The sequence below is a fragment of the Homalodisca vitripennis genome, chromosome 8 (assembly GCF_021130785.1).
Source record: "Homalodisca vitripennis isolate AUS2020 chromosome 8, UT_GWSS_2.1, whole genome shotgun sequence".
In the NCBI taxonomy this organism is placed as follows: Eukaryota; Metazoa; Arthropoda; class Insecta; order Hemiptera; family Cicadellidae; genus Homalodisca; species Homalodisca vitripennis.
This window is the reverse complement of record NC_060214.1, coordinates 105,912,912-105,940,242: the sequence shown is the minus strand read 5'-3', so window position 1 is coordinate 105,940,242 and position 27,331 is coordinate 105,912,912. Positions and strand designations below refer to the sequence as shown.

Here is a 27,331-nt window from a genome sequence, read left to right as displayed (position 1 = left end):
AGTCAAATACAAGTGCTTGAACAATCTCAATTTACATCTTAATTTTTAAAACACACACAGTTTACATAATTGTCCAAAAAATTAATATCTTCAGTCTCCTTGTACTGAAATAAACGAAGATAAAATGGAACACCAATTATCAGTGAAATATTTGGGACTTCAGGTGGACGATGAATTGACTAGGCGATCCCAAATAAACCTTGTGTCTACTTCTTTGCCTTCATCGTCCTATCTGATGTCCCAGTTTGCCAAATATCGCCATATTCAGTTCTTAAAACTAATATATTTTGGATTGGTAGAGTCACGGTTGCGGTATCGACTTCTTTTTACGGGCTCGGCACCTCAGTACTTGCTAAAAATATTGCAGTAATTGTGCGTGTTTGATTGGCATATCTTGCAGAATTTCATGTAGAAATGCATTTGAAGAGCACAGCATTTTGATTTTCCCATCTTTGCGTATCTTGCAGAATTTCATGTAGAAATGCATTTAAAGAGCACAGCATTTTGATTTTCCCATCTTTGCGTATCTACGAGACCATTATCTATGCCAGGTTTCATTGTGCAAATGTAGTAGATGGAGCTGCCCGAGTAGACCAGCGACAAACCCAACATCGCTCGGCCGGAGCGGCAAAATACGAGTTTTGCGTTATTAACTTATTGGAATTGTCCTACAGAACAAAACAATATAAGGTTTGACGGGGTGGAAATGAGAAATAACGAAGTTCTAGAACATCAAAAATGGAACAAACGCGCTGATTTAAACGAAAGAAAAACATCCCTCGAGATAGTACCTATCAGTAAAAAATAATATCAAATTCTAGAGGGGCTAATCAGAAATATAAACTGAATTGTAATGAAAGGCAATTATGTACAGTGTAAAAAAGTTAATAATCATGAAAACCCCTAATATAAATATATAAATGGACATTAATAGAGAACACTTACCATTAGTGTGTTCCACAGAATGTGCAGAACGGTAAACTCCAATGAAATATAGCGTTGTCTCGCTGGCTTCAAATACATCATCGTGGTCACCAAACCAAAATATGTCTCTAGCTAAGCGCGTTCTTTCAAAAAAGAACCTGCCTTTGAAACTACAACATTAAAACCTTTTTTTACTACTGTTACAAAATTTTCTGTCACAAAGAAACACCAAAGTCTCCCGGTTTAAAAACAATACGCGACCGCACAAGGAACAAACACACTCATTATTAAAAATGCCATGTTCTATTAAAAAGGAAATAATCTCCTCTCGGTGAAAACGTTAACTCTTAACATGCCCGAGAAAAACACTCCGACACACACGATTCACTACGATTCGTTCAACTAGTGGATGGTTGATCCATGATTGTCGAGGACACTCGATCCTAACTACAGTACACGATACCTTGTGAAGCACTGACTTCTGCCCTCAGATAACAGATACGCTATCAGTCCCGGCCGCAGATAATATTTACAGATATCCAGACACACCACACAAACAGGACATTAAAACATTAAAAACTTAAATATTTATGAATATACCCCCTAAAATCATATATATGTTTGTTGATAACGTCAAATTCGTGATTTCCAGGTTGGCCTTTAATCTTATAATTGCCGAAAAACCAAATTTAAAAAAAAACAACTAAAAATATCCATCAAAGGGTTGTTTTTATTCAGTGGGATTTTCTAGCCTAAGCTCTATTGGATTAATCGTCTGTATTGTTTTTATTATTTAATGAAGTTTAATTTCCTACTGTTTTTTTACTTTTATACAAATATTATATTTTTATATTCTAAGTTACAATAATGTACTACTAACGTTTGTCATATGTGCAATACATGTCTACAGCAATAAAAAGATTGAAATTGAAATAGTTGGGATCCTTTTGTAGAAGCCATATTACTTGGACCACACTTATAATCCAAGAGCCAAAAGCCATTTTCCATTTTATAAACACACAGCTTGGTTTTTCTTGAAATCAATAGAGGAATTTCCCCTAATATAGAAATGTAACACCACTGTTCACACTAGTTTTGGTGGAGGTTGAAATAGGAGGGTATTAAAAGGGTTAAAAATATGAAATGATTTTTTTAGAATATACTTTTTTAATTTGACACATTTAAAACCGAATGTCAGACAACATTAAATACGCATATGCTACCTTATACTGACTATTATCTGTATGACAGTGGTGACTTTCATGCTAGTTATTTGACACTGATATAACTACTGTGTCTGATGGTTATATAAATAAAACTAGTGTGGCTGACTAATAATTTCAATCTTCTGAGAAATCTCTCTGAAAATATCAAGAAAAACCAGATTGAGTGATTATACAATACAGACTGGCTCTAGAATTCTAGAGTATTAGATTTTATGATGCCTTTCACCTTAAGATCAAGCCTTTTATCTCAACAGATTTTTGAAGCATCACCTGCAAACCATTACAAATAAAAAAAAACAAATAAAAAACAAAATATTACTTTTAAATTTTTAATTAAAAAATTTTTAAATTATTAAACATTTAGATTGTAAATATTGAAGGAACATAGAAACCAAAAGCTAGGGATGACAATGTTACTTTAAATTTTCCCTTGTTTTCTCAGATGTTTTAGTCACTCTAAAATAAACATTATATGTTCCTCAGTGTAAGAACATGTAAAGAATTTTGCAATGTCAAAAGTGGGTAGACAAAGAAGCACAATTGCCTGGGGCAGGCACACAAAGCAGACAGCAATGTCATTTTCAGTTTTATTAAAATCAAGATAAACCTTAATTTTCATATGTTGTGCACAGAGCTGAAGCATGGGAATAGATGACAACATTTAACAACATTGTCTACAACAGGAATTTTGATGGCATATTGTACTTAAGTGGCTCACTTGAGAATATGTGTGATCGAACGGGAAATATTTTAAATATATTGTGATTTAGTTATTAACTATAAGACTTCCTTGAGGCATACATGTTTCTTGTGATTTATATAAGTCCCAAAAAGAATTTAAATCTACTTTTTAGGAAATGATATGATTTAAAAATCCAGATCTCAGGGAATCAAAGAGTAGCTGACAAACTTGATCTAATTTTGTTTGATTTGAAATTTTATAAATATCTTAAATATAAATTTCCTTGTCTCAAGTATAAATGACACTTTCAAATTAAAAATTTTCTTTCAATTTTTAAATATGTAAGGACTTTACAATACCAAAAATGGAAAGACAAGCAAGTTTAAGTTCAAACAAGTTGTAACAAATGTGCATATTTATTACAAATTGTAATTTCTATAACATGAAAATTAAATAAATGGTCTTGGTGATGCTAATTTCATTCTATAAAATATATTATATGTTATAACAAACAGTTAAAAGCTTATTAATTAACTGTTTTTAGCTCTCTTTTTTCAAGTTTATCACCTCTCAGAGGAAAATGCTTTATCTTTAATGCTTCTTGTTACATCAGAGCACTTAGGTTTATCTGAGTAAAGATTCTTTCCCCTAGGGTATGGAAAAGCAAATTCTTCTTTCAAACAATGTTGTTTTTAAAGATATAAAACTGATTCCAAAATCCACTGAAAAATAGATTTAAGAAATAAAACATCTCAAGGAGTAACGTCATTAACTTTGTCATTATTATTAAAAATTTACATCACATGGAGGTGGAAGGTCCAGGGCCTAATTTTACAATCCTTGGGCTACTTTTATGTTTCCACAATGATTTTGCAGCCTTGATGTACCTTTGTACTAATAAATATAATCCAATGGAATTTTATTAATAATAAAAACTATATACTATGTTAACTACATGAACGGTTTCAAATATCTCTCTAGCCTGCAAAAAATAATGTATCTATCAGTTTATATAATTATTCAAAATAAATGTATTCAATGCAAAATGTGAATATGGCAAAATAGGTAGATCATTTAATAAAAACCATGTTTTTATAAAAATTATGAGAGGTTGAATCATACCAATTTGTATGGTAACAAAGAATTATGAAGAATGTGACAAACCCAGTGTTTGAACATGAATGCAAACTTTACTGTAAAGAAACTTTTCGTTGAAACACTTATTGTATTGATGTGGTATAATTATATGGCAACCTAAAAAAAATATATGGATTAAACTTTAATTATGAGTTTAAAGACGTATAAAGACAGTTTGTAAAGATGTTTTTGACAAACGATTTAAATTTTATTCAACTAATCAATTTGTAGTATAAAAATAAGTACTTACCTCACGTTAGAAGTTCGTTACTTGGTTGGTTTCTTAAATGTAAACGTTTTAGTAACTAATATATGTAAACATGATAGTTGGAAAACTAAACACAAGATATATAATTATTGGAATATTTCTTTAGTTTTTGTCTATTTTAAATATTTTAAGTGAGTGTTGAATCATCCATTAATCAAGATGAATTACAGTAGTTCATTTTTAAAACCACTGACACTCTGAACATGTTGAAATGCACACTATCAGTTATAATGGATTACGGAAGAAATATGGACTAGCAACGTGGATCATCTACTTATCCTCTCCGTGGGAAGGCAGATTTCCCTAAGCCTTCTTTTCTATCTGACGCAAGCTTTTGTAAAATAAATCCTTACCTGGAAACTACTTTCATAATGTCCTTTTGCAGATTGAAGAAGGGGAGATTGATGTTCGACTGAACTCTTTCAAAGGGTGCTTCATCCAGAGGTCCGGTCGCACCCGTTAACTCCCCGGCACGGATCAGGATGGGCTGGATCGAGAGTGCAGGTTTGACGTAGCTTCAAGTGTCCGGTTTCACCTAAACCGTGCTACCTGTGCTTCGTCAAACAACCAGGCTGGTTTTGGTCTGAATGTGGTTTATTGGTGTCTTCGAAAAGCTTAAGATGCCACTGTATTCACTGTACTAGTATCTCAATAGGTGATCATATTTATATTAATAGGATTTTTTTCCAACCTCATGTTGACACCATGTAGAAAAAATATTCCACGATTAAAACTGTTTTTGTATTAGTTGTATTGCATGTATTACGTTTTCAAAAACTAACTGTTCACTGGACCATATTTAATTTCTTATTGACCTAGGATTATAAATTAGTACTCATAATTTAAGAGATGTCTATGTAACTTAGTGTAAAAATTCTTAAATGGTTTTTTTTTTATTGTGACACTCAAAATTTTAATTAGGTACACAAAAGGCTTTGTTAGTTTTTAACTTATTGTAATAATTTGTTTATTCCAAAGCTTAATTTGTCAAACACGTCATAATAAATTAGAAATAATTAGCCAATTAGATTTCTTAGCAGTCAAGATCTGTGTGCAACTTAAGTACTGTAGTATTAAAACAAACCTCGTAGTACTTCTAGGACATCTTAAGCGTTTGTTTAATTGAGTCACACAATTAGTGTAAGCTAATTACACTTCACCCTAAGAACTGGAGAGAATACTCTAAAAGTGTTCTTGACATTGTTACATTAATTATTCCAAGTACTGCTGTTTGTTGAAAAATACTATAATTAAGTGTTTGGTTAGTTTCTACAGTAGGATAAATACAAAGAAGAATTAAAATCTTTATTGGTTTGTACAGTGATTAATCAGACATGTTTACCAGACATTACAGTAGACCATTATGAACGTTTTTTTTTTTATTAAATTTACATTCCCAACTCTATTTATATTCAACAAATATGTATTTTAATTAATTAAATAATCAAAACATTTTATTGATAGATATAATGCTATCTGTGTTGATCAAATTTTGTTTGCTGCTCCAATTAAGTAGTTATTACACTTGTAATAGTTTGTATTATATCAAAAGACTTTGAGGGTTTTATTATTTAATAAGATTATTATTATTATTTTGTAACATTTTGAATGCGGTCTAGTTGTGCTCATATAAAACTTCTATAAAAATATATTTTTTCAAATTTTATTAAACGATCATTAATTTTATTACTTAGCACAATTTTGTACTGATGGGATTAGATTTGTTTACTATTTTTATTTTTAAATGCTACTGATTACTGATATGGAACGTGTATTACGCTTCCCTGGTTGTAATGAAGCACAAGTTTTAGGTTTATTTTTATAAAATAGTAAGATAAGATTCATTATTTAGTACCTGCTTTGGACATTTTAGTATAATGTAAGTGATGTTCATTACAAAGTGGTAAAACAGTGTCAAAATTACACAGCAGTTGCTGAACACTTACAAAATTGTGTGTTTTCTTTAACTCCTTATATTTTACTACAGACGGAAACACAAATCCTTGTTGAAAACCAACCCCTAACATTTTAAAAATGACCCTTGTTAACTTCAGACACTCTTCAAAGAATGGCAGAATTTATGGAATTTATTCTCAAAAAATAGTGAATAAAATAAAATATGTTTTGTGGCTCCATAGCTTCAGTGATACAAGTATGAAAGCATATCAAATTAATTAAGTTATCTCTGTTGATAATCTAGGTATAAAAATGTGGATAAGTAAGATTTTTGTGTGAATACAAAGTTAGTGCATACAGAACTATTACTTAAGCTGGAGATGAACAAGTATAATCTGTTTATAACAAAGTTTTGATTTGTTTATCTAAGCTGGGAGTCTTTTTACAATAAGTATTGAACTAGCCTTATTAGTATTTTGTAAATGTTGGGTTTCCATGCTGCTGTTTTTTTTTCCATGCCCTTCATGGTTTTTAATATAATGTTATGTTCATAGCGATTGCATAAAAGTGTGCTACTGGCATAATGTTATGCTTCGTTATATTGTTCCTGTTTTATTCTGTTGTAATACTGTGCAAGAATTATTTCTATGAGAACTGCACATCGTGCGTGTAGTTCTGGCATTTTCTACTAGATGTCAGCTCTTCCTTAGTCCTCTGTTTTGAATATTTGCAACTAGCCAAGTTCTTTGTAATCAGACAGTGCAGAGAGCTACCATGTTGGAATTGCATGTCACCCCCTAGTTGTATTACTTCTAGTTTTTATTGTACCATGGAAATATCTGATGCATAAATAGACGATTGGCCTTACTTGATCATGACACAGACATGGATAGTGAAAATAACTTAGGAGGATATATAAAAAAATTACTAAAATTTGAGAGTCACTAAAAGTAACTATTTTGCATAAAAAGTACAGATTAACTCTAAAGAAACCTGTCTATGTAAAAAATAGCGAAACCTCGTAGATTAAGAGAAGAAAAAAAACCATTTAGGGGTTAGTATTCCAGTTTGTTCAGTAACTGTATTAATTATTAATTTATCCCAGAAAAGAATCTCGAATTAAGTTCTAAATTTATCCACAATACCATTCCACAAAGTAGACCAGGAGCCAAGAGCCAATATGCAATATATTGGTTAACGTGGTTTTTCTTGAAATCGATGGAGGAATTTTTCTTAAGAAAGAAATAAATCGTCAGACACACTAGTTTTGGTTGAGGTTGATGTGGGAGAGTATTAAAAGAGTTTAAAATATGAAATGATAATTTTCTTCTCAAATTACACTTTTTCAGGCTTGATACATTTAAAACCGACTCTGTCGGACACATAAATAAGTTACATCACTGTCTGACATCTAGATAAAGAAGCGGAAAGTCACCACTTTCCAGCGGTACTTAGGGTAATTGCATGCAAGTTGAATGAATGCGAGTATGTGTCTTGCGATATTATTGTAAATTTGTATAAAGTTACATTAAATATTTATTGATGATTGTTTTTATTTTAAGATTCATTTAATATGTAATGTAAATAAATAGACTAAATTTTAGTTATAAATGTATACATATATATATTAGTTTAATTTTTATGAGGTTAAGTGGTAGAGAGGACTTTATTAGTCCTAACTTCGCCTCTAATAAAGACATTTTTCATTTAATTTCATTTCATTTTCAGGGCCTTTAAATAACATTATTTAGCATTTAGAAGAAAATTACTGTTTCATATTTTTAACTCTTTTGATATCCTTAAATTTCATACTCCACAAAAAACTATTGCGGTTGACAGTCAATGTCTTTCTCAGGAGACATTTCTCTATCGATTACAAGAATAACCAGGTTGTGTCTTTACAAAATACAAATTGGCTTTCAGTTCTTGGACTGTTGTTTAGTTTGTTTAATGAACAAAATTTAATCACAAACTATTCTGTTCTAATAAACTTGATTAGGTCATTTAAAACACATTTGGGGTAAAATAATAGGTACAAGTATTAAAGTGGCAAGTTAATGTATCAAATCATTCTATTTTCAGAATTTTCAGGGTAGTGCATTCTTACAGAGAATTTGAAACAAAAATTCTTTTTTTAATATATTAAACAATATTAAAAGTAGAAACTTTTGTGATTTTTTTGTCATTTGGCAGCTAACTAAACATTAATATTCTTAACCCTCCTTCTGATCAGTAACTCATTTGGAGTTCTTCTAAGTTCACTCTACAGTCATATGAGTCACTGTGTCATCCTCACTTCTATGACACATGTACTTCTCAGCATTATATGTACTAAGAAGACTAAAACAAATTGCCAGTGCGGAAGTTGTAAGATGTGCTTACTTTGCTCTGTTTGAAAGCCACCTCAAATACGGGATAATTGTATGGGGAAGCTCCTCCAAAATTAACATGCAAAGGGTACTCGTGCTACAGAAAAAAGCAGTCCGTATACTAACAGGATTAGGACCCCAGGAATCCTGTAGAGATGCCTTTAAACAGGAAAAATTACTGACTGCAGTAGCTCTGTACATCCTAGAAGCAGTTATTTATGCCAGTAAACAAAACCTGACAAGAGGAGCTGATGTACATTCCTACAACACAAGAGCGGCATAAAATTATACACTTCCAACCCATCGACTGACCCTGTTTGAAAAACAACCCACATATACCGGAACAAAATTTCTAAACATCCTACCACAAGAGGTCAAAAACACCACAAGACAACAGCAGCTCAGAAGAAAACTGACTACCTGGCTTCTTCACCGCTCTTACTACTCAATTGAGGAATTCCTGGACTGGAGGAGAAATGATGAATTCCTCCTTTTCACCTTTTCAACCAACCTGAATTAATACAAATTTACATTATTTGTATAACTATGTAATGACACCATTCTAATCTCAAAGATAATGAATAAAGCATATTGTCTATTGTCTATTGTCATGTAAACATCAAACAGAGCTTTAACCCTGACTAAAATAGTATTCATGTGTTCCCAATGAGCTAAATTATCACAAATAGGTATTGTGATTTCTTGTAAACCTCACCAACTAACTTGAGCAACTTCTAGAGTAGTTGCATAGTTAGCGCCAACCACTAAGCTATGAGAAGAGTAAATACTACCAGTATTTCCAATTATCAAAAAGAAGGGAATTTTTGTTCTGTGAGAATGAACAGCAACTCTTTCTATGTATAGTACGCTGTTTTGTCCCAAGTCTGGAGGTTTTCTTGTTGTTTAGATGTATAAAACATTGGTTGCCTAGCAACTGTACATGTGTTTCTTTATGAGAACCAGTGACTACAATCTAGTTCAAATCTAGTTTTTATTTTGACAAATACTGTTTGGATGTATTTTTTTAGTTGAAACTAATATATTTGGAAAATAGAAGAGTATATATAGTAAAAAAGTATTTATTATTTGAGTTTTCTATATAGTTTTTTCGCATAATTTATAATTACAAAATATTTTTATATTTATGCTGTGGTGTTTTACTTAATGTGAAATGCTAAGTACATTGACCATTGTAATGCTAACTGTTTGTGAATTGATGGTGTATCACTGGTTATTAATAAACTTTTTGACCTCCATTTAGATGAGAACAAACATCTATAATGTGTATGCAAAGAATATATTCTAAGTTATTGTGATAGAATCATGGGTATTGGCAATAACGTTATGTATCAGAATGAATATAAAAAATTACTGCCAAGTTGTTAATAATTTGCAATTCAACATTTTATTTTATTTTTGCATTTTTCACTTAGACTTGGGTGTAGACTACGACTTAAGAGACCAATTTTGGGATTACTACAATATAACATTTGTTGGGCCTGTAGGCCTGTATAAAGTAATAATTTGTATTGATCTATGAAATAATGATTGCATCACCATTACACAATTTACAGGTGATAAAACCATGAACTCGGACTCTGACGTGAAACTGCAGTGTCGACAGGTGGCTGAAGAATTTAATAATTATTTTGCACAAGTAGGTTACAATTTAGCTCGGGCTATTGACTCGAGCGGTCCACCTGTCGTTGATGACAATGACTATACGGTTAACACAGAATTCTCAATTCACACTATCATTGAGACAGAACTTCACCTGTACGTTACTAGCATGCGTGGTGGCTCAGCTCCGGGGTATGATCTGCGTCCCTCTTGATTGAAAATGATCATTTCCTCTGCATTCCGCTTCTTCACATAGTTAATTTAAGTATACGTACAGGCAAATTTCCAGATGTTTTCAAGATCGCCAAAGTCATTCCATTATTTAAAGTGGATGACGTTACCCTGATGTCAAACTACAGACCGATTAGCCTGTTAAGTGTATTTTCCAAAGTCTTGGAGAAGGTAGTTAAAGACCAATTAGTCTCTTATTTAGAAGAGTGCGTGTGAGTGTGAGCGTGTGGTGTTAGTGGCCAACGTGGTAGGTAGAGGTGCGGGGTAAGATTAGTTTGGGGTAGGCTAATTGAAAGGAGGGGCAGAGGCCTCAAGCATTGTCCTGACTGAGGAGTCCGTTTGTCTGTCGGTTTTTTATTTCTTATCATCTAACATTTCGTCGTTTATCCTTATTTTAATTACCTACATTCACTGATAAGTATGTTTGCTATTGCGTCTCTTCTGTAACCTCATATTGCTTTTTCTTCTTTACCACTATGAGCGTTATCAGTATATATAATTATTAAATCAATTATTTTTCTATATATAATTTTTTTACTAAACAAAATTATTCTAACATCTTATTTCCCTAAGAAAATTATTTTTGAATTAATGGGACTCATTCTCTCACACACAGGTGCTATGCACTTATGTGAGGAAACATTTCCACAATCATTAGAGCAGTCTATATATATATATATATATATATATATATATATATATATATATATATATATATATATATATATAATTATTTAATTTGTTTGCAGTTTTATGTTTTGGTGTTAATTACTAAAGTAATTTTATATTATAAATGTAAGATTGTGCTCCTATGGTTTCAAAATTTTTTGTACCATAATGGAAATAAATATGTTTTTTGATTTTATTTGATTTGATCTTTTGTCAATTTGCAAATATGTTTTATATGTTACTATATTATTTATATCTTATATCTGTTAAACAGTCTTTCATATTTTCTTATAAAGTGATAAATTTTATGTCTTTTTTTGTTTTTTTAACAAAAACTTTTGGTACACAACCAGAAAACTTGATATTTTGGTTTTACCCTAAAATTGCTTATCAGGTGAGAAGAGTAGATTCAATACGAACAATAAGTTCAGTTCCATTTTACCTTCCAATTAGTGCAGCATATGAAATCTAATGCTGTGATAGACTTGACTTCTGGAATCTGGAGTCCACGTCCTTCTGAAGAGATCCAAAGCAGTTCACAAACAAACTCTTTACATAGTTTTGACATCAGAGACACCTAGACTCCAACAAAAATGTAATCCAGATGAAGTGATGTTCTCATTGTCTCATCAGGTGCACAACTGAGTGCATCGATGTTCTCATACAATGTGCGCACACCGTGGACTTGCCACACGTCTGACCATCATGGCATGAGATCGGAGGTTGAATGCAGGTTAGTTCAGCACTTTCACCTGGTTTTCGCCATTCCAGTACAACTAACTGGATCAAAAAAAAAGGATGTCGCCATTGACCAGGACTGGTACTTAACAAACCACAAATGTTGATGAGTCTTGTTCTTTACACAGGATTACTGTACTGGGTGGTTCTCCTTTAATTCCACGAGCTTTAGCAAATCTAGAATATCCTTCCCAGCCAAATTCAACTGGTAAATGTCTTCTCTTCTTTCACATAGTGGAACAGCTGAAGTCTAGAGTGTCCCTCTAAAACCTTCCACCCTTTCATAATCAAGATGCCTGCTACTCAGAATCTCAATAGGGGACAGCTCCAGAGAAAATTCACTCGCTCTGAAAGTCATACAATAAACTTTTCAAATTTTAGGAGATGGAGTTCATAAAATTCCAGTTATTTCAGAGAAAAATCCATACATTTTATTTACATCGACTTAGAAGAAAGTGGTACAGAAATGAGTTATTTTTCACCCAATAATTACACGCTAGAAATGTTTTTTAATTTCTTGTTTTTGAGATCCGTTAAATTTTTACTTCTGTCTGCTTTCATTTTGTAAATTTAAAACATTACAACTATTAATGTTTATAAGTTAAGGATTAATAATACCGAAATTCATTCAAAATTAAAATACTATAATTTGATCACATTTGATATCTCACACAACTGAAAACCCTGTATAAAATTAGTTTGTATAGTATTCAATATAGCCAAAAAGTTCAAAAAATTATATAAAATAATTGTTTAATCTTGAAAAGTTATTACGAACAATACATGTAGAAAAAACATTTAGAAATAGTCTCGTAATATTCTAGTACCTGATTTTAGAAAATTAAATAATAATTATTATTGTATTAATTTAATACTGAATTTAATATGAAACAGACATTCTTAATGTTTACATAACTATGTAACTATATCTAACATCTAATAAGTAAAATATTACGTACTGGAGTGGACATGATATAATATGATTAATTTCCTATTATACAAGTAGTGCATACAATATTTATTAATACTATACTTTTGTATTAAAGATTAATTACAAACAACTTCCATATTTCTTTCGAAGTGATCTGATCACATAGTCTGGTATGTTGCCTCCAATCGTAAGTATCTGAAAACATATGTAGATAATGATACAAGTAGTGTAGATTATGATCTGATACATATATGTTCCTCCAATCGTAAGTATCTAAAACATATGTAGATCTAGTACATACTATTTACAAATACTACCATATATGATTAATTACAAACAACTTCCATATTTCTTTCGAAGTGATCTGATCACATAGTCTGGTATGTTGCCTCCAATCGTAAGTATCTGAAAACATATGTAGATAATGATACAAGTAGTACATACAATATTTACAAATACTACCCATATATATTAAAGATTAATTACAAACAACTTCCATATTTCTTTCGAAGTGATCTGATCACATAGTCTGGTATGTTGCCTCCAATCGTAAGTATCTGAAAACATATGTAGATAATGATACAAGTAGTACATACAATATTTACAAATACTACCCATATATATTAAAGATTAATTACAAACAACTTCCATATTTCTTTCGAAGTGATCTGATCACATAGTCTGGTATGTTGCCTCCAATCGTAAGTATCTGAAAACATATGTAGATAATGATACAAGTAGTACATACAATATTTACAAATACTACCCATATATATTAAAGATTAATTACAAACAACTTCCATATTTCTTTCGAAGTGATCTGATCACATAGTCTGGTATGTTGCCTCCAATCGTAAGTATCTGAAAACATATGTAGATAATGATACAAGTAGTACATACAATATTTACAAATACTACCCATATATATTAAAGATTAATTACAAACAACTTCCATATTTCTTTCGAAGTGATCTGATCACATAGTCTGGTATGTTGCCTCCAATCGTAAGTATCTGAAAACATATGTAGATAATGATACAAGTAGTACATACAATATTTACAAATACTACCCATATATATTAAAGATTAATTACAAACAACTTCCATATTTCTTTCGAAGTGATCTGATCACATAGTCTGGTATGTTGCCTCCAATCGTAAGTATCTGAAAACATATGTAGATAATGATACAAGTAGTACATACAATATTTACAAATACTACCCATATATATTAAAGATTAATTACAAACAACTTCCATATTTCTTTCGAAGTGATCTGATCACATAGTCTGGTATGTTGCCTCCAATCGTAAGTATCTGGAAACATATGTAGATAATGATACAAGTAGTACATACAATATTTACAAATACTACCCATATATATTAAAGATTAATTACAAACAACTTCCATATTTCTTTCGAAGTGATCTGATCACATAGTCTGGTATGTTGCCTCCAATCGTAAGTATCTGGAAACATATGTAGATAATGATACAAGTAGTACATACAATATTTACAAATACTACCCATCTATATTAAAGATTAATTAATTACAAACAACTTTCATAGTGATCTAATCAAATAGTCCACCCAGCAGGGATCACTTCTGGCTGGTTTATACCTACCAGTTGAACCCACCACTGGGCACAGCAAAAACCGATGTGCCACTTCAATCTGGGCAACCTTATGGATGTCCAGTAGCAGCACATCACTAACCGCAAATGTTGAGATTCTGGGATTCATGGGCAATTCGATAGGTCTAGTCTACTGTGGAGGATGGCTGTTGGAGTTGGTGGGGTTTGTTCCCTTACCTCAGAGGCTCTTGTTAACCTCAACAAGGGTGTGCCACCCCCTGCCTACTTTGACTGGAGAGGCTGGTTCACAGCTGGCCTCCCTTCTTCCGGGATGACTTTGAGATGTAGTGCCCTAATTCTTCCTCATGGATCTCGATAGGAGGCGGCCCCTACTCCCTAACCTAACCCATCCTGAATATCCTATCACTCCGGAAGCAGCGCAAAGGTCCTTACAGGACTAAGTGCAATTTATAAGCTTCTTGTCCTAAGAGAACAAAAAAAAAAATCAAATAGTCTCATATGTTACCTCCATAGTAGGGTTGAAGCCGAATCCTGAATCCACCCAATGAACAATGCTATTTCTGCAATAAAAAGGGTGCAGCGCAGGCATTTGACTATCATGAATGAAAATACCATATTAATACATTTTACTTGGCATAACTTTCCAACCTTGACATTTGTCTGGCTAAAATTACCAAATACATCAATGTGGATTGTTTGAAAATAGCCGTAGCAAACTCGCGGCAATGTGCAAAAATAAATATTGTAACAAAAATTGTGAAATGAAAAAATTAGCTGCAAACATCCATGCAGCAGACACTCAGCATTGCACAAACATAAACATAGAAAAAACTAACTGAAAGTAGAATATTATATACAAAGCGATAATTTGCTACTAATGTCATTTACGTGTTTTCAAACAAAAATACGTCGAAAACAGTAATTTGCGTAATACCCATTATCTGTTATCTACTAATAAACACAGTAGACTAATGACGCTGTACAAACATAAATACGAAAATACTAACTGTAAGCAAAATATGACCTATTAAAGTGAACGGCAATTTGTTAATTAGGCCATGTATTTATTGTTTTGAAAATTCAAAGTACAATGGTGTACTATATTTACAACCATGTATTATTAAAATAAGATATTAATTTCATTGCTAAGAATAATTTAATTCATATTTGTGTTCTATGATAGTGGATAAACTGAGATGAGTTGCACTATGGACTAAGGAATAAGACATGAAATAAGGTGTTTGCTCCCATTGGCCGAGACAGTTTAATTTTACATCACCTGAGGTCATGTGACATAGCATGAATTTTTTTGCTTTTTGCCTAATTAATGACTATGGACAGCGGACAACTATGTTCCACTCCCTAGCTGCAGATTAAAACATTTTTCTACTAAACGATAAATTAACCATAGAATATCATTTTTACCAAATTAGAAAATTAGTCCTTTTCTTCAAGGCAGAAGCATTAATAATATTTTGTGCTACTGTACACTTGTTACCCAGTGTCATCTGTCGATTCACATGTTCATACTTTCCCAATGTCATAAACTACTGATACCAACCTTGACCACAATGTCATCTTGAAGTCGGATGACGTTGGAGCTGATGTTGGTGGCACTGCGTTGTGCCAGCTTGGCAGCAATGTTGGTGAGCGTAGTTGACAGCCTGTCCTGCCGTAAGGCCCTGTGACTGATGGGAGCCACCACCTGGCGGCGCTGCAGGCCTGCCAACCATACACTCAGGTACTCCAGCACTTCTTCACTGGTTATACCTTTAAAACAAGTGGAAAGAACAGCTGAGAACCAATCAGAAAATTGAACCTGTGCATGTGTATATGGCCTACACAAGCTGAAGAGTCCTTGACTTCTTGAAATTCAATTCCACAATTTCGTTTTATAATATAATTTAAAAGCAGGTGAATGCAAAATTACGCAATCCTAAATGCAGGGCTTCTATTTCTTTATTTCAACCGACAATTTATTTTACAACAGATTAAATATATAATCGTATGTACTCTGGTTAGGTGGAATAACAAATATTAATACATTTGGATACAAACCTATAAGTAACCAGGATGACTCACCTACATGGACTTATAATATTACATAAGAACAATATATAATTCCATGTAATAATAATATAACATTGGCATCAAAGGGTTTAATTTGTATAATTTTGATCTATGTGAGTAATAAAGAAAATCCTGGTTAGATTTTTACTATAATTGAAACAAAATATTCGTAACCACAAAACATAGTACAAAGTGAATCTGGCCAGCAGCAAATTTAAACCTTGTCAGTGAATAGACGTGTTGCGATGCACTCTACATTTTGAAGAATTATTTTTAAAGGCCAAAGTCTCTCTCAACTACTTGCCAACCTAGGAGTCAAGGTATTCAGGTATCGTAATTGACCCATTCCTAGTTACAAGTTATCTTGTTAAATATTTTATCTTGGATTTTTATGGGGTCTTAACTTTGTTAATAATTTCTATAAACCTTTATTACAAATAATAAATCTGTTAATGATAAATTAATGTCCAATACACATCACAATCTAGAACATGCCACATTCAATATGGTGCCACGAAGCAGCTTATACAGTATACAATTGTTACCAATTTATAATTTACTCTTTTACTGCTACATAATTTGCCATTCTAGTACCTTTAGTGCTACTCAGTATGCTTATTTTCATGTACATGCTACCATCACTGTTTCCTTTTATTTTTGCATATATTTTGTTGATTATTTTTGCAATACTAAAGGACATTCACTGCTTCCGTTTACATACACACCTAGTTGTCACGTCTCTAACCACAGTTTAGTTGCTGTTTCACCAATTTTTTATGAACTAAAAATTATGGACATAACCACCACGTGGTTGCATGCTCAAGTTCCACAACATTTAATTTTTTTTTTTTAAGTGGTTTTTGACTATTAATCAGTGACGTGTGGTGGGATGAAGCTATTGAATCCCTGCTTCATTAGGTGGATACAATTAATTTTTTTAAATATTTCGTACCTAAAACTGTGAACAATGCTACTAGAAATAAACATGATGCGTTCTAAAATCACAATTCTTCAATATTGTTCGGTAATGACCATCTTTACCGTACTAGTGTGGTAATGGTCATCTTTACTGTACAAGTGTGGTAATGGCCATCTTTAGCGTACTAGTGTGGAAATGACAATCTTTACTGTACTAGTGTGGTAATGGCCATCTTTACCGTACTAGTGTGGTAATGGCCTTCTTTACTCTACCAGTGTGGTAATGACAATCTTTACTGTACTAGTGTGGTAATGGCCTTCTTTACTCTACCAGTGTGGTAATGACCAGCCATATGGCGATTTGAAGTTTAATGTTTGTATTGCACATATGGAGAACGCTCATCACTGACCGCGACAAACATGAGCAGCATGGCGGTAATTAATGATGCTGTTGGTCCGCCGCCTATTCCAGACATTAAATTTTCTTCCGCCGTACAGCTCTCAGCTCTTTCTGTTATTGCTGTCTATCATATCGACCCAAAGGCCCCCTTCTCGGGGTTACTTATCTCAAACCCACTATTTTTTTCTCCAAAAGGTGTCTTAGCAGGTATGGTAAAATTCAACTGACATTCTGGTGTACTAAAAAAATCAGGTTGCATCTCTCATCAAATCGTTAAACAGAAGATAATACGAGTATTCACTGAACTGAACTTTAAGCCAGTTTTAGGGCAAACATTGTATATTTTAACCCTGCACAATCTGTGTAACAAATGCCTTTTCAAAATGCTATTTTCACTCAAGTATAAGAGTTGGACAACTTCGTTCATAGACAAATTTCGGTGACTGAATAAAACTTAAACGAAAAACACATATTATATCGCAGCCACTACTGCTTTGCCTTTCAAATACTACTCGTATAGTGGTCGAGGGCCGAAACAGCCGACTTTAACTGTCCAATGGATACTGTTTGGGGGCTTGTCGTGACATAGGAGAAGAACTAACCAAGATAAACTCTACTACCACGTAGCGTGTTTTAAGAAAATCAGGCCTGATTCAAGGAAGACTCAAGTTTTTCTTAATTTCATAAGTTGTTTGGAAATGGAAAAATCGTTTTTGAGATTTTCCCTGTTCTAAAGGAGATTCCCAGCTTATTCCCGGTTTCCCAATAGGGTGGCCACCCTGATTATGCAATAAAATCTACAAAACAAAGTTAAAACTGTTGATTTCCGTATTAATAGATGTTAGACATTCAAACATGGGTAATTAATGATGGTGATATCTCATCATTAAAAAAAAAAATACCACTTACTACTGATATGTGACAAAAGTTGTACCTTTTCTTTCTATACTTGTGTAAAAACTAAGATTTTGGCCTGAAAACATTAATTTCATTCAGTTTGATGAAAGTATAGATCAACTAGAGTAATTGCTAAACAAAATTACATATAATGATGAAATAAAATAAGTAAGGCCCGAATACTAGCAATATTTACCATTATTCTGGAGAGAATGGTTGATGACCATGTATGTAAACTGTTGCGTCAACAAATGTAGCTCTACCAGGGGGTTGTGAACCCTACAGAACTCTAACAGCTGATTCTGGCACTTCCAACCTACTGAGGAAAATGGCTTCTAGAACAATAATTCAGAACAAATGAAAATTAACAGAAAGTTAATGGATACTTTCAAGAACCCACTTAGACCTTACTTTTCTAAAAACAAAGTGTGAACTTTGATAATTAAAAGTTAATATATATTTAAATTTACATTATTTCGTATACATTTTTACAATCACTCCTGTATTACTATCTGGTCAATTCCGGGATTTTCTAACTATAAAATAATTTATTTATTCATTTTATAAAGAGTGAGTTCACTTCAAAAGACAATCAGTGCTAAAAATATGTATTGACACAGATCCTCATATCAACTACTACTACATAAAATTACTCTTAAAACACAATACAATTGTAAATGCAAACAAACGCGATACTGTAAGATTTGTAGAACAAATATTCAATCTATTAGAAGAAAGTGCTCAAAACACACAGAGCTCAAAAACCAGAGGTGGTATTGGAGGGATTGCTGGCACGCACCACTGGAGACACACAGCCATTACAGAGATCTCTCCCAAGTACAACTGGTGACATTCAGCCATTGGAGTGATCTCTCCCATGTACAACTGGTGACATGCAACCATGGTTAAGATCCCTTCCATGCACCACTGGAGACACACAGCCATTACAGAGATCTCTCCCAAGTACAACTGGCGACTTTCAGCCATTGGAGTGATCTCTCCCATGTACAACTGGTGACATGCAACCATGGTTGAGATCCCTTCCATGCACCACTGGAGACACACAGCCATTACAGAGATCTCTCCCAAGTACAACTGGCGACTTTCAGCCATTGGAGTGATCTCTCCCATGTACAACTGGTGACATGCAACCATGGTTGGGATCCCTTCCATGCACCACTGGAGACACACAGCCATTAAAGAGATTTCTCCCATGTACCACTGGTGACAAACAGCCATTAAAAAGATCTCTCCCAAGTACAACTGGCTACTTTCAGCCATTGGAGAGATCTCTTCCATGCACCACTGGAGATACACAGCCATTACAGAGATCTCTCCCAAGTACAACTGGTGACATACAACCATTAAAGAGAACTCTCTCAAGTACAACTGGTGACATGCAACCATGGTTGAGATCCCTTCCACGTACCTCTGGAGACACAGCCATTAAAGAGATTTCTCCCATGTACCACTGGTGACACACAACCATTAAAGAGAACTCTCTCAAATACAACTGGCGACTTACAGCCATTGGAGTGATAGACAATAGACAATATTCTTTATTAACAATATCATTAAGATATGTTACAGTGTCGTTAACAAAATTCTTTAGTCAGTCAGGTTCATCATTCCATGAGTAGAGCTCGTCCAGCGTGTAGAAAGCCTTGTCTTGTAGCCAACTCTGAAGGGTCTTCTTCATGGCTCTTGGATTGTGGTCCTTTAGATATTCATTCATATGTTGTGGTAGTTTGTTGAACAGTTTCAATCCAGCATATGATGGTTTTTTTTCAAATAAGACTGTTCTGTGGACTGGTAGTGAATAATCTTCTGCTTGCCTGGTTTAATGGTTGTGCAGGTGGCTTTGTTTCGGAGGGTCTTTTGTTATGGAGTACAAAATGGCTTCCAGTATGTAAATTTAAGCTACTGTAAGTAGATTCCAGTCTTTGTAAATGTTTCTGCAGCTCTCTCTAGGTCCTAGTCCTGCCATTATTCTAACTGCTTTTTTCTGCAAAAGAAGAGCTCTGTGAAGATTACCTTCAGATGAACTTCCCGAAACAGTTCTCTCCCATGTACAACTGGTGACATGCAACCATGGTTGAGATCACTTCCATGTACCACTCGAGACACACAGCCATTAAAGAGATTTCTCCCATGCACCACTGGTGACACACATATATGGCTGAGATCCCTTCCATGCACCACTGGTGATACACAGCCATGGTAAGGATGCCTTCCATCCACATTCATGGTGTTAATAAAACCATACCATTAACAGTTTGATTTACAAAAAACCATTGGTGTTAATTTCCTTTTAACTTAATTTCAGACACTTAACAACTACAGTAAAGTGCTCCCCTTAGAAATGAAGTTTTTAGTGAGTTCAACAACATTGACTCTACTAAGGAACACACCCTGACAACATTCAATTTCAAGTTGAAAAGACAATAAAATCTCTGAAAAACTTAACTTCTGCAGGGATTGACGAGTTATCAACTAAGATCCTTATGTATTGCTCAGATGAACTAATAATCCCACTTGTTGAAATCTCAAATATGTCCATGGAGCAATGCATTTTCCTATCTAAACTAAAAAGACTGCCTTCAGTTTGGCCCTAGAATATAAAGTTAAAAATGATCTTGTTTTCAATCAAAATAAAACAAAACAAATATCATTTGGTAGTTATAAGTGAACTGCCAGGCCTCCAAGCAGCTAACGATGTTAAACATCTAGGCATAACACTTCATAAGAGCCTGAGCTGGAAAAGTCACCTAGACAGCTTATGCCTTAAGCTTAGCTGAGCTCTATTCACATACAATGCACTTTTTGAAAGCCATTTGCGTTATGGAATAACTGTCTGGGGGTGGTTCTTTAGATGGAAACCTTCTTCGTGTCCTAATTATGCACAAGAAAGGACTAAGGATAATGGCAGGAATAGGACCCAGAGAGAGCTGCAGAAACCTATTTAAAGACTGGAAATTATTGACAGTTAGTCAATAGTCAAGTATTTATTGCGGAGACAAAAAGTACATTTGTTTAGCAAACGTCAAGTATCTAATAATTTTGACACACATGCTACATCAAACTCTCATTCATACATACATTTTTGACACTCTGCTCCATTCATCACCAATTTTTTACCCACCTCAATTCGAGAGTAAGTCTTCTGATTGTGCGGTCTCCCAGTTATACGCCATAAACTCGTTCACGCTATAAAAAGCGTTGTACACTAAACAGCGTTTCAAACGAGTTTTAAATGCTTTATGCGTAGGCGAATTTTAAATTTCATTTGGCAAGCTGTTGATAAGATGAATTCCTGCCTGAGAGGGCAAACGTTCATGAACTACCGTCCTGTGTCTCTTGGTTCTGTAGTTTTCTCTACCTCTTGTCTCGTACAAGTGAACTTCCCGTCCGTTGGTCAAGGTGCATTTAAGCATACAGTATGACGTTTCTAAAATGTAGAGACTTGGCAGAGTCAACAGTTACAATCTTTCGAAAACTTCCATCTACATCCTGGAAACCATTATGCATTGCAGAACCAAGACATCCTAAACAAAGGCATCTACACAATCACTTCACCAGACAAGCAAGAGACTATACACTCCCTATTCACTGAACTGCCTTATTTGAAAAAAAGCTGTCGTATGCTGGAATGAAGCTGTCCAACTTGCTGCCTGACTACCTGAAAGATGACAACCCAAGAACCATGAGGAGAATCCTTCACCATTGGCTACAGAACCAGGCCTTCTACATACTTGGGGAATTCTACTCATGGAATTACAATCCATGACTTTACAAAACATCCATCTATTCTGACATACTTTGACTCTGTAACATATCTCAATGATTTTTTTTTAATAAAGGATTGTATCTTGTCTACCTAACTTATAAATGTTAAATGAATGTTAAATCTTCAAGGACAACATTTAGAATTCCTTGGTGGCAATTGTATTTAATCCTTTCATATTATGCATCGTCCATGAAGGTCTTTAAACAGGCTACTTAACTCGCTTATAACCATTCTACTACATTTTTTGGTACAAAATTGTATAATCAGTAATTTGCAAAAAACTAAAAGAACAGTATATCGAACAAAAGTGCTAAAATTCCACATTTCTATGATGTAAAATCAAATTCCATACTATTTAGAAATGACGGCTTTTAAATACACGTCTGTTTCAAAGATTTATAAATATAGCCCAAAAGCCTTTGAGGATTGACATAGTTAAGATTTCACCTACCCTAACAGTGGCTCCCTGGAAGTCCAAGCTGAGAGCTAGGACTATATTGTTAGCCATGTCTTTGTTGAGAGTCACCACAGGTTTGATTTCACTGCTCATGCACAGGCGGGAGAACAAGTCGAGGCTGTAGAACATTACATCGCCGCTAGGGGAGGACATCAGCTGTAGAAGCACTTCTCCCGTGAGATAGATCGAACTCGTCATCTGAAATAAATATAGTCCTCATAAAACTGGGGTTATTTGAAACATTTATCTTGGAAGCTAACACATTCGCTGCTAAAAATCCCTATATAGAGTTCCATATACGCTTAAACTTTTAAAATATGTTTTTACTTACTTTTGGATGAAATATGATAGAAATATTTGAAAATTACTCATAATTCACAAAAATTATAACTCTCTACCATTTTGGGAATGTAACGGTAACTGTGGTTACCACTAGCTCCTGAGGACAGTCTTCCTTGCCAGCTGGTAATTCTAGTTACCGCTCGCACTAGGGAACGCCCTTTTATGGCAGTGGGAATACTCCAAATGAATACATCGTAGCTAATTGAACTGTATTTTATTCGTTTTAGACAAACAAACAATATATATACGTAAATGTGCAAACCAAAATGAATATAAAAGTTTATAAAAATGTGACAAAATTTATATAAATCTCCGCTAACTCACTCAAATTCAGTTATTATTTACAAATATGTGGTGAGTAATTATAAAAAAATATATTTAAATGTTTACTTGAAAGGATACAAAAAATATTGTAGTACATAAATTTATAAAAATGTATTCCAATCTGGTTGTGAGCGTTTATAAAAATGTATTCCAATCTGGTTGTGAGCGTTTATAAAAATGTATTCCAATCCAGTTGTGAGCGCTCTATTGGGGTGGGTTGGTCTCGTAATCAGGATCCTCAACTTCCGAGTCTGTCTGGTACTTCATTACATCCATGTTGTCATCCTCATTGTCTAAACTCAATACTGGCTCTGTTGTACGCTTAGAACTTGGATTTTGTACACCACTTGGTCCCGGGGGAAGATTCATTGTGTTGCACAATCACTTACTACTATAAAAACTTTAAAAATCATTAAAAATAATGAAAAAGTCTAGTCTGAAAACGAAGTGCATAAAAATGTGAAAAAAGTACCTCCTGAGGAGCAAGAAATACAGCATTGTGATAGCTCTAGTGCTGGCCACACTGACCTAATTTCAGAACAGAGGCTCTATGGTAACCAGAGTTACCGCCCGCAGTAAACGTGTTAAGTAGTTTTGTGTACAGGATTGTTAATTCTAAGAGAAAGAAGTAAAATAATACTTACTGTATATGTAAATTTACAATACAACATAATTCAATTTAATACACGCACATAAACACACAAGCATACTGCAGGTCTAAGAAATCAATCTTAATTCGATTCGGTCTTCTGTTTTGTCAACAATTACAGTTATATGTGAAATATGTTAAATAATACACTAATTTATTATAGCCATTCACTCTGAACTATGACAGAATTCCTGCAGAGTAAAACAACATCTATAGAACATTGCTTAAGTTCTATTTTTAATACACTGAGAGCTTTTACACTGACTAGCAGTAAATGCAATTAATTCCAGATAACAGCTGTACTTGGACATCTTCAATGAATTTTTTTGATATCCATACATCATTTTTGGGTGAGTAAAACCATTGGTACATTGGTATTGTTTTGCAGTTTAGGTTAGCATGTTGCCTCATTTCTAATTCTTTTAATTGAAAATATTCTATAACAGCTAGTGTATTATGGAAGTAAATTCATGATTTACTCATCTTTATTCCTTTAGTTAACATGAACCCCACCATAGTCTGCAAGGTTTTACAAATTTTAAGCTCGTAAATATACACTGGTGTGGTTTGAATTTATACTTGATAAAATTTGATTTTGTTATTTCACCACCGTACAACCGTCCTATAGCCCTGTTAAAATAGTGCACCTGACAGTCTAGTATGAGAAATATTACAACAAAATATACAACAGAGAATCTTAAACTATTACCTGGACATTGTACTGTTTCTGCAAGTACTGCAGTTGTGACAACAGTCGCAGAGCCGGTATAGTTACAAACTTGTTGTCAGAACTGAGACTTATCAGCAGAGCCTGGAGTAGAGCCGAGTCCTGGAGATACATTTTCATAACTGTTACAACAATGAAATATCAATCATCAGTTCTATACTGGAGTAATAGATTGTATCAATTAATAATATAACAGTGTAGCATATACATGAATTTCATTCTACGAGGGTAATTCGGAAAGTAAGGTATGATTCGCGTTAACCAGACAAACAGTAAGCGAGCAGCGAAATGCGCATGCGCCCTGACTCCCGGTATGCATTGCGCGCAGAACAACGCCATTTGCAGTGAAATCGTTGTAGTCTGCTGTTGTCTGTGCCTTTTTAAAATGTTTAAAACTATTGAACGTCCCGCCGACTGTGAAATACGGTCTGTGATACGGTTTTTGACAGCAAGTAACGTTTCAGCAGCGGATATTCATCGACAGATAAGTGAAGTGTACTGTCCAAATGCAATGAGTGACAGCAAAGTGCGGAAGTGGATGAGAGGTTTTAAAGATGGACGGGAAAATGTCCATGACGAACCACGATCTGGTCGGCCGTCAGTGATCACCGAAGATTTGGTGAAAGCCGTCGATGAAAAAATTCGTGAAGATCGGCGATTCACTGTTTCTTCATTAGCAATAGAATTTCCAAACGTGAGCACGTTGTTTAAAATTGTTTCTGAAATTTTGGATTTTCGCAAATTGTGCTCACGTTGGGTCCCCAGGCTGCTTACTGAGGAACACAAAAAAAGAAGAATGGGTATTGTTCTTGAATTTTTGATCCAATATCATCAGAAAGGGGATAACCTTTTAGACCACATTGTGATGGGTGACGAGACATGGGTTTCCCACATAACCCCAGAAACGAAACGCCAGTCAATGGAGTGGCGTCACTCAACGTCACCGGTTAATGTGGTTAACAAGACTGGTTATCGTCGCAGGTGGCCGACTTCTATGATACCGGCATTCAAAAACTTGTAGATCGTTATGACAAGTGTTTACACAAAAGTGGAAATTGTGTACAAAAATAGTGATTGATGTCAGGAATCAAATAAAACAAGTTTCTTGAAAAAATCTGGTGTGGTTTTTTTAAAATAAAAAAACCGGACCTTACTTTCCGAATTACCCTCGTAAATGTAAAAATATTTTACTCATCCGAGACAATTATATCATCACTGTGTTTTTATATTTTACAATCTTATTTACAATGTTAATTTTTTTAGAGATCATTGAAATGAGAAGTCTTTGAGATCATTGTCATTTTAGTGGTTACCACCCATTATAATTGTTCAATTTAGGAGAAAGTTAATCTTGGGGTGATATTCAGGCTATATGAGGCAAATCGGTGTAGTGGAAGAAACTAGTAAAACTAGTTTGGTATTTCTAGGACAGTAAGTTGTTGGACTTTGGACCTGAGCTAGTTATAAAGCAGATTCAAATTCAAAGTCCATAACAACGAGCATAATAAGGCTTAAAAGGGGATTGGCCTCTCCTTTTAAAACTAAATAAAAGAATAATAATCATCTCTGGGATAGGGCTTAACAGCTGACGCTGCAACTTTGTGTTATAACCTCAAAACTAGATTTAACAATTGGCAGACCACTTTGAGTCCATATTGAATGAACAACATTCTAAGATTGTTTTTTGCTTACTAAATATGACTGTACAGCAAATACCAAAGTAAGCTTTCACAGTATCACAATCAGAGAGAAAGTGTACACAATCATGTAAGCTTTCACGGTATCACTATCAGGGAGAAAGTATATAATATAATCTTGTAAGCCTTCATAGTATCACAATCAGAGAGAAAGTGTACACAATCATGTAAGCTTTCACGGTATCACTATCAGGGAGAAAGTATATAATATAATCTTGTAAGCCTTCATAGTATCACAATCAGAGAGAAAGTGTACACAATCATGAAAGCTTTCACGGTATCACTATCAGGGAGAAAGTATATAATATAATCTTGTAAGCCTTCATAGTTTCACAATCAGAGAGAAAGTGTACACAATCATGAAAGCTTTCACGGTATCACTATCAGGGAGAAAGTATATAATATAATCTTGTAAGCCTTTATAGTATCACAATCAGAGAGAAAGTGTACACAATCATGAAAGCTTTCACGGTATCACTATCAGGGAGAAAGTATATAATATAATCTTGTAAGCCTTTATAGTATCACAATCAGAGAGAAAGTGTACACAATCATGAAAACTTTCACGATATCACTATCAGGGAGAAAGTATATAATATAATCTTGTAAGCCTTTATAGTATCACAATCAGAGAGAAAGTGTACACAATCATGAAAGCTTTCACGGTATCACTATCAGGGAGAAAGTATATAATATTATCTTGTAAGCCTTCATGGTAAGCCATCAGATCATCACAGTTAGACAGAAAGTGTACATAACCATATTAGCCATCAGAGC

The 27,331-nt window shown here is 33.9% G+C and overlaps 2 protein-coding genes across 2 annotated transcripts in view; one reads left to right on the top strand and one right to left on the bottom strand.

Annotated features, from left to right (window-relative positions):
- Window positions 1-6,187, top strand: part of LOC124367846 — a 29,411-nt gene extending 23,224 nt beyond the window's left edge. Inside the window, exon 3 of the mRNA XM_046825007.1 lies at window positions 4,623-6,187. Coding sequence (XP_046680963.1) covers window positions 4,623-4,700 — 78 coding nt within the window. The 3' untranslated portion in view covers window positions 4,701-6,187. The remainder of the gene's footprint in view (window positions 1-4,622) is intronic.
- A 7,861-nt stretch (window positions 6,188-14,048) lies between these two features.
- Window positions 14,049-27,331, bottom strand: part of LOC124367845 — a 51,466-nt gene continuing 38,183 nt past the window's right edge. Inside the window, exons 14-18 of the mRNA XM_046825006.1 lie at window positions 24,840-24,979; window positions 22,810-23,013; window positions 18,768-18,906; window positions 15,848-16,056; window positions 14,049-14,160 (exon numbers count right to left, since the gene is read on the bottom strand). Of these exons, the coding sequence (XP_046680962.1) occupies window positions 14,086-14,160; window positions 15,848-16,056; window positions 18,768-18,906; window positions 22,810-23,013; window positions 24,840-24,979 (767 nt within the window). The 3' untranslated portion in view covers window positions 14,049-14,085. The remainder of the gene's footprint in view (window positions 14,161-15,847; window positions 16,057-18,767; window positions 18,907-22,809; window positions 23,014-24,839; window positions 24,980-27,331) is intronic.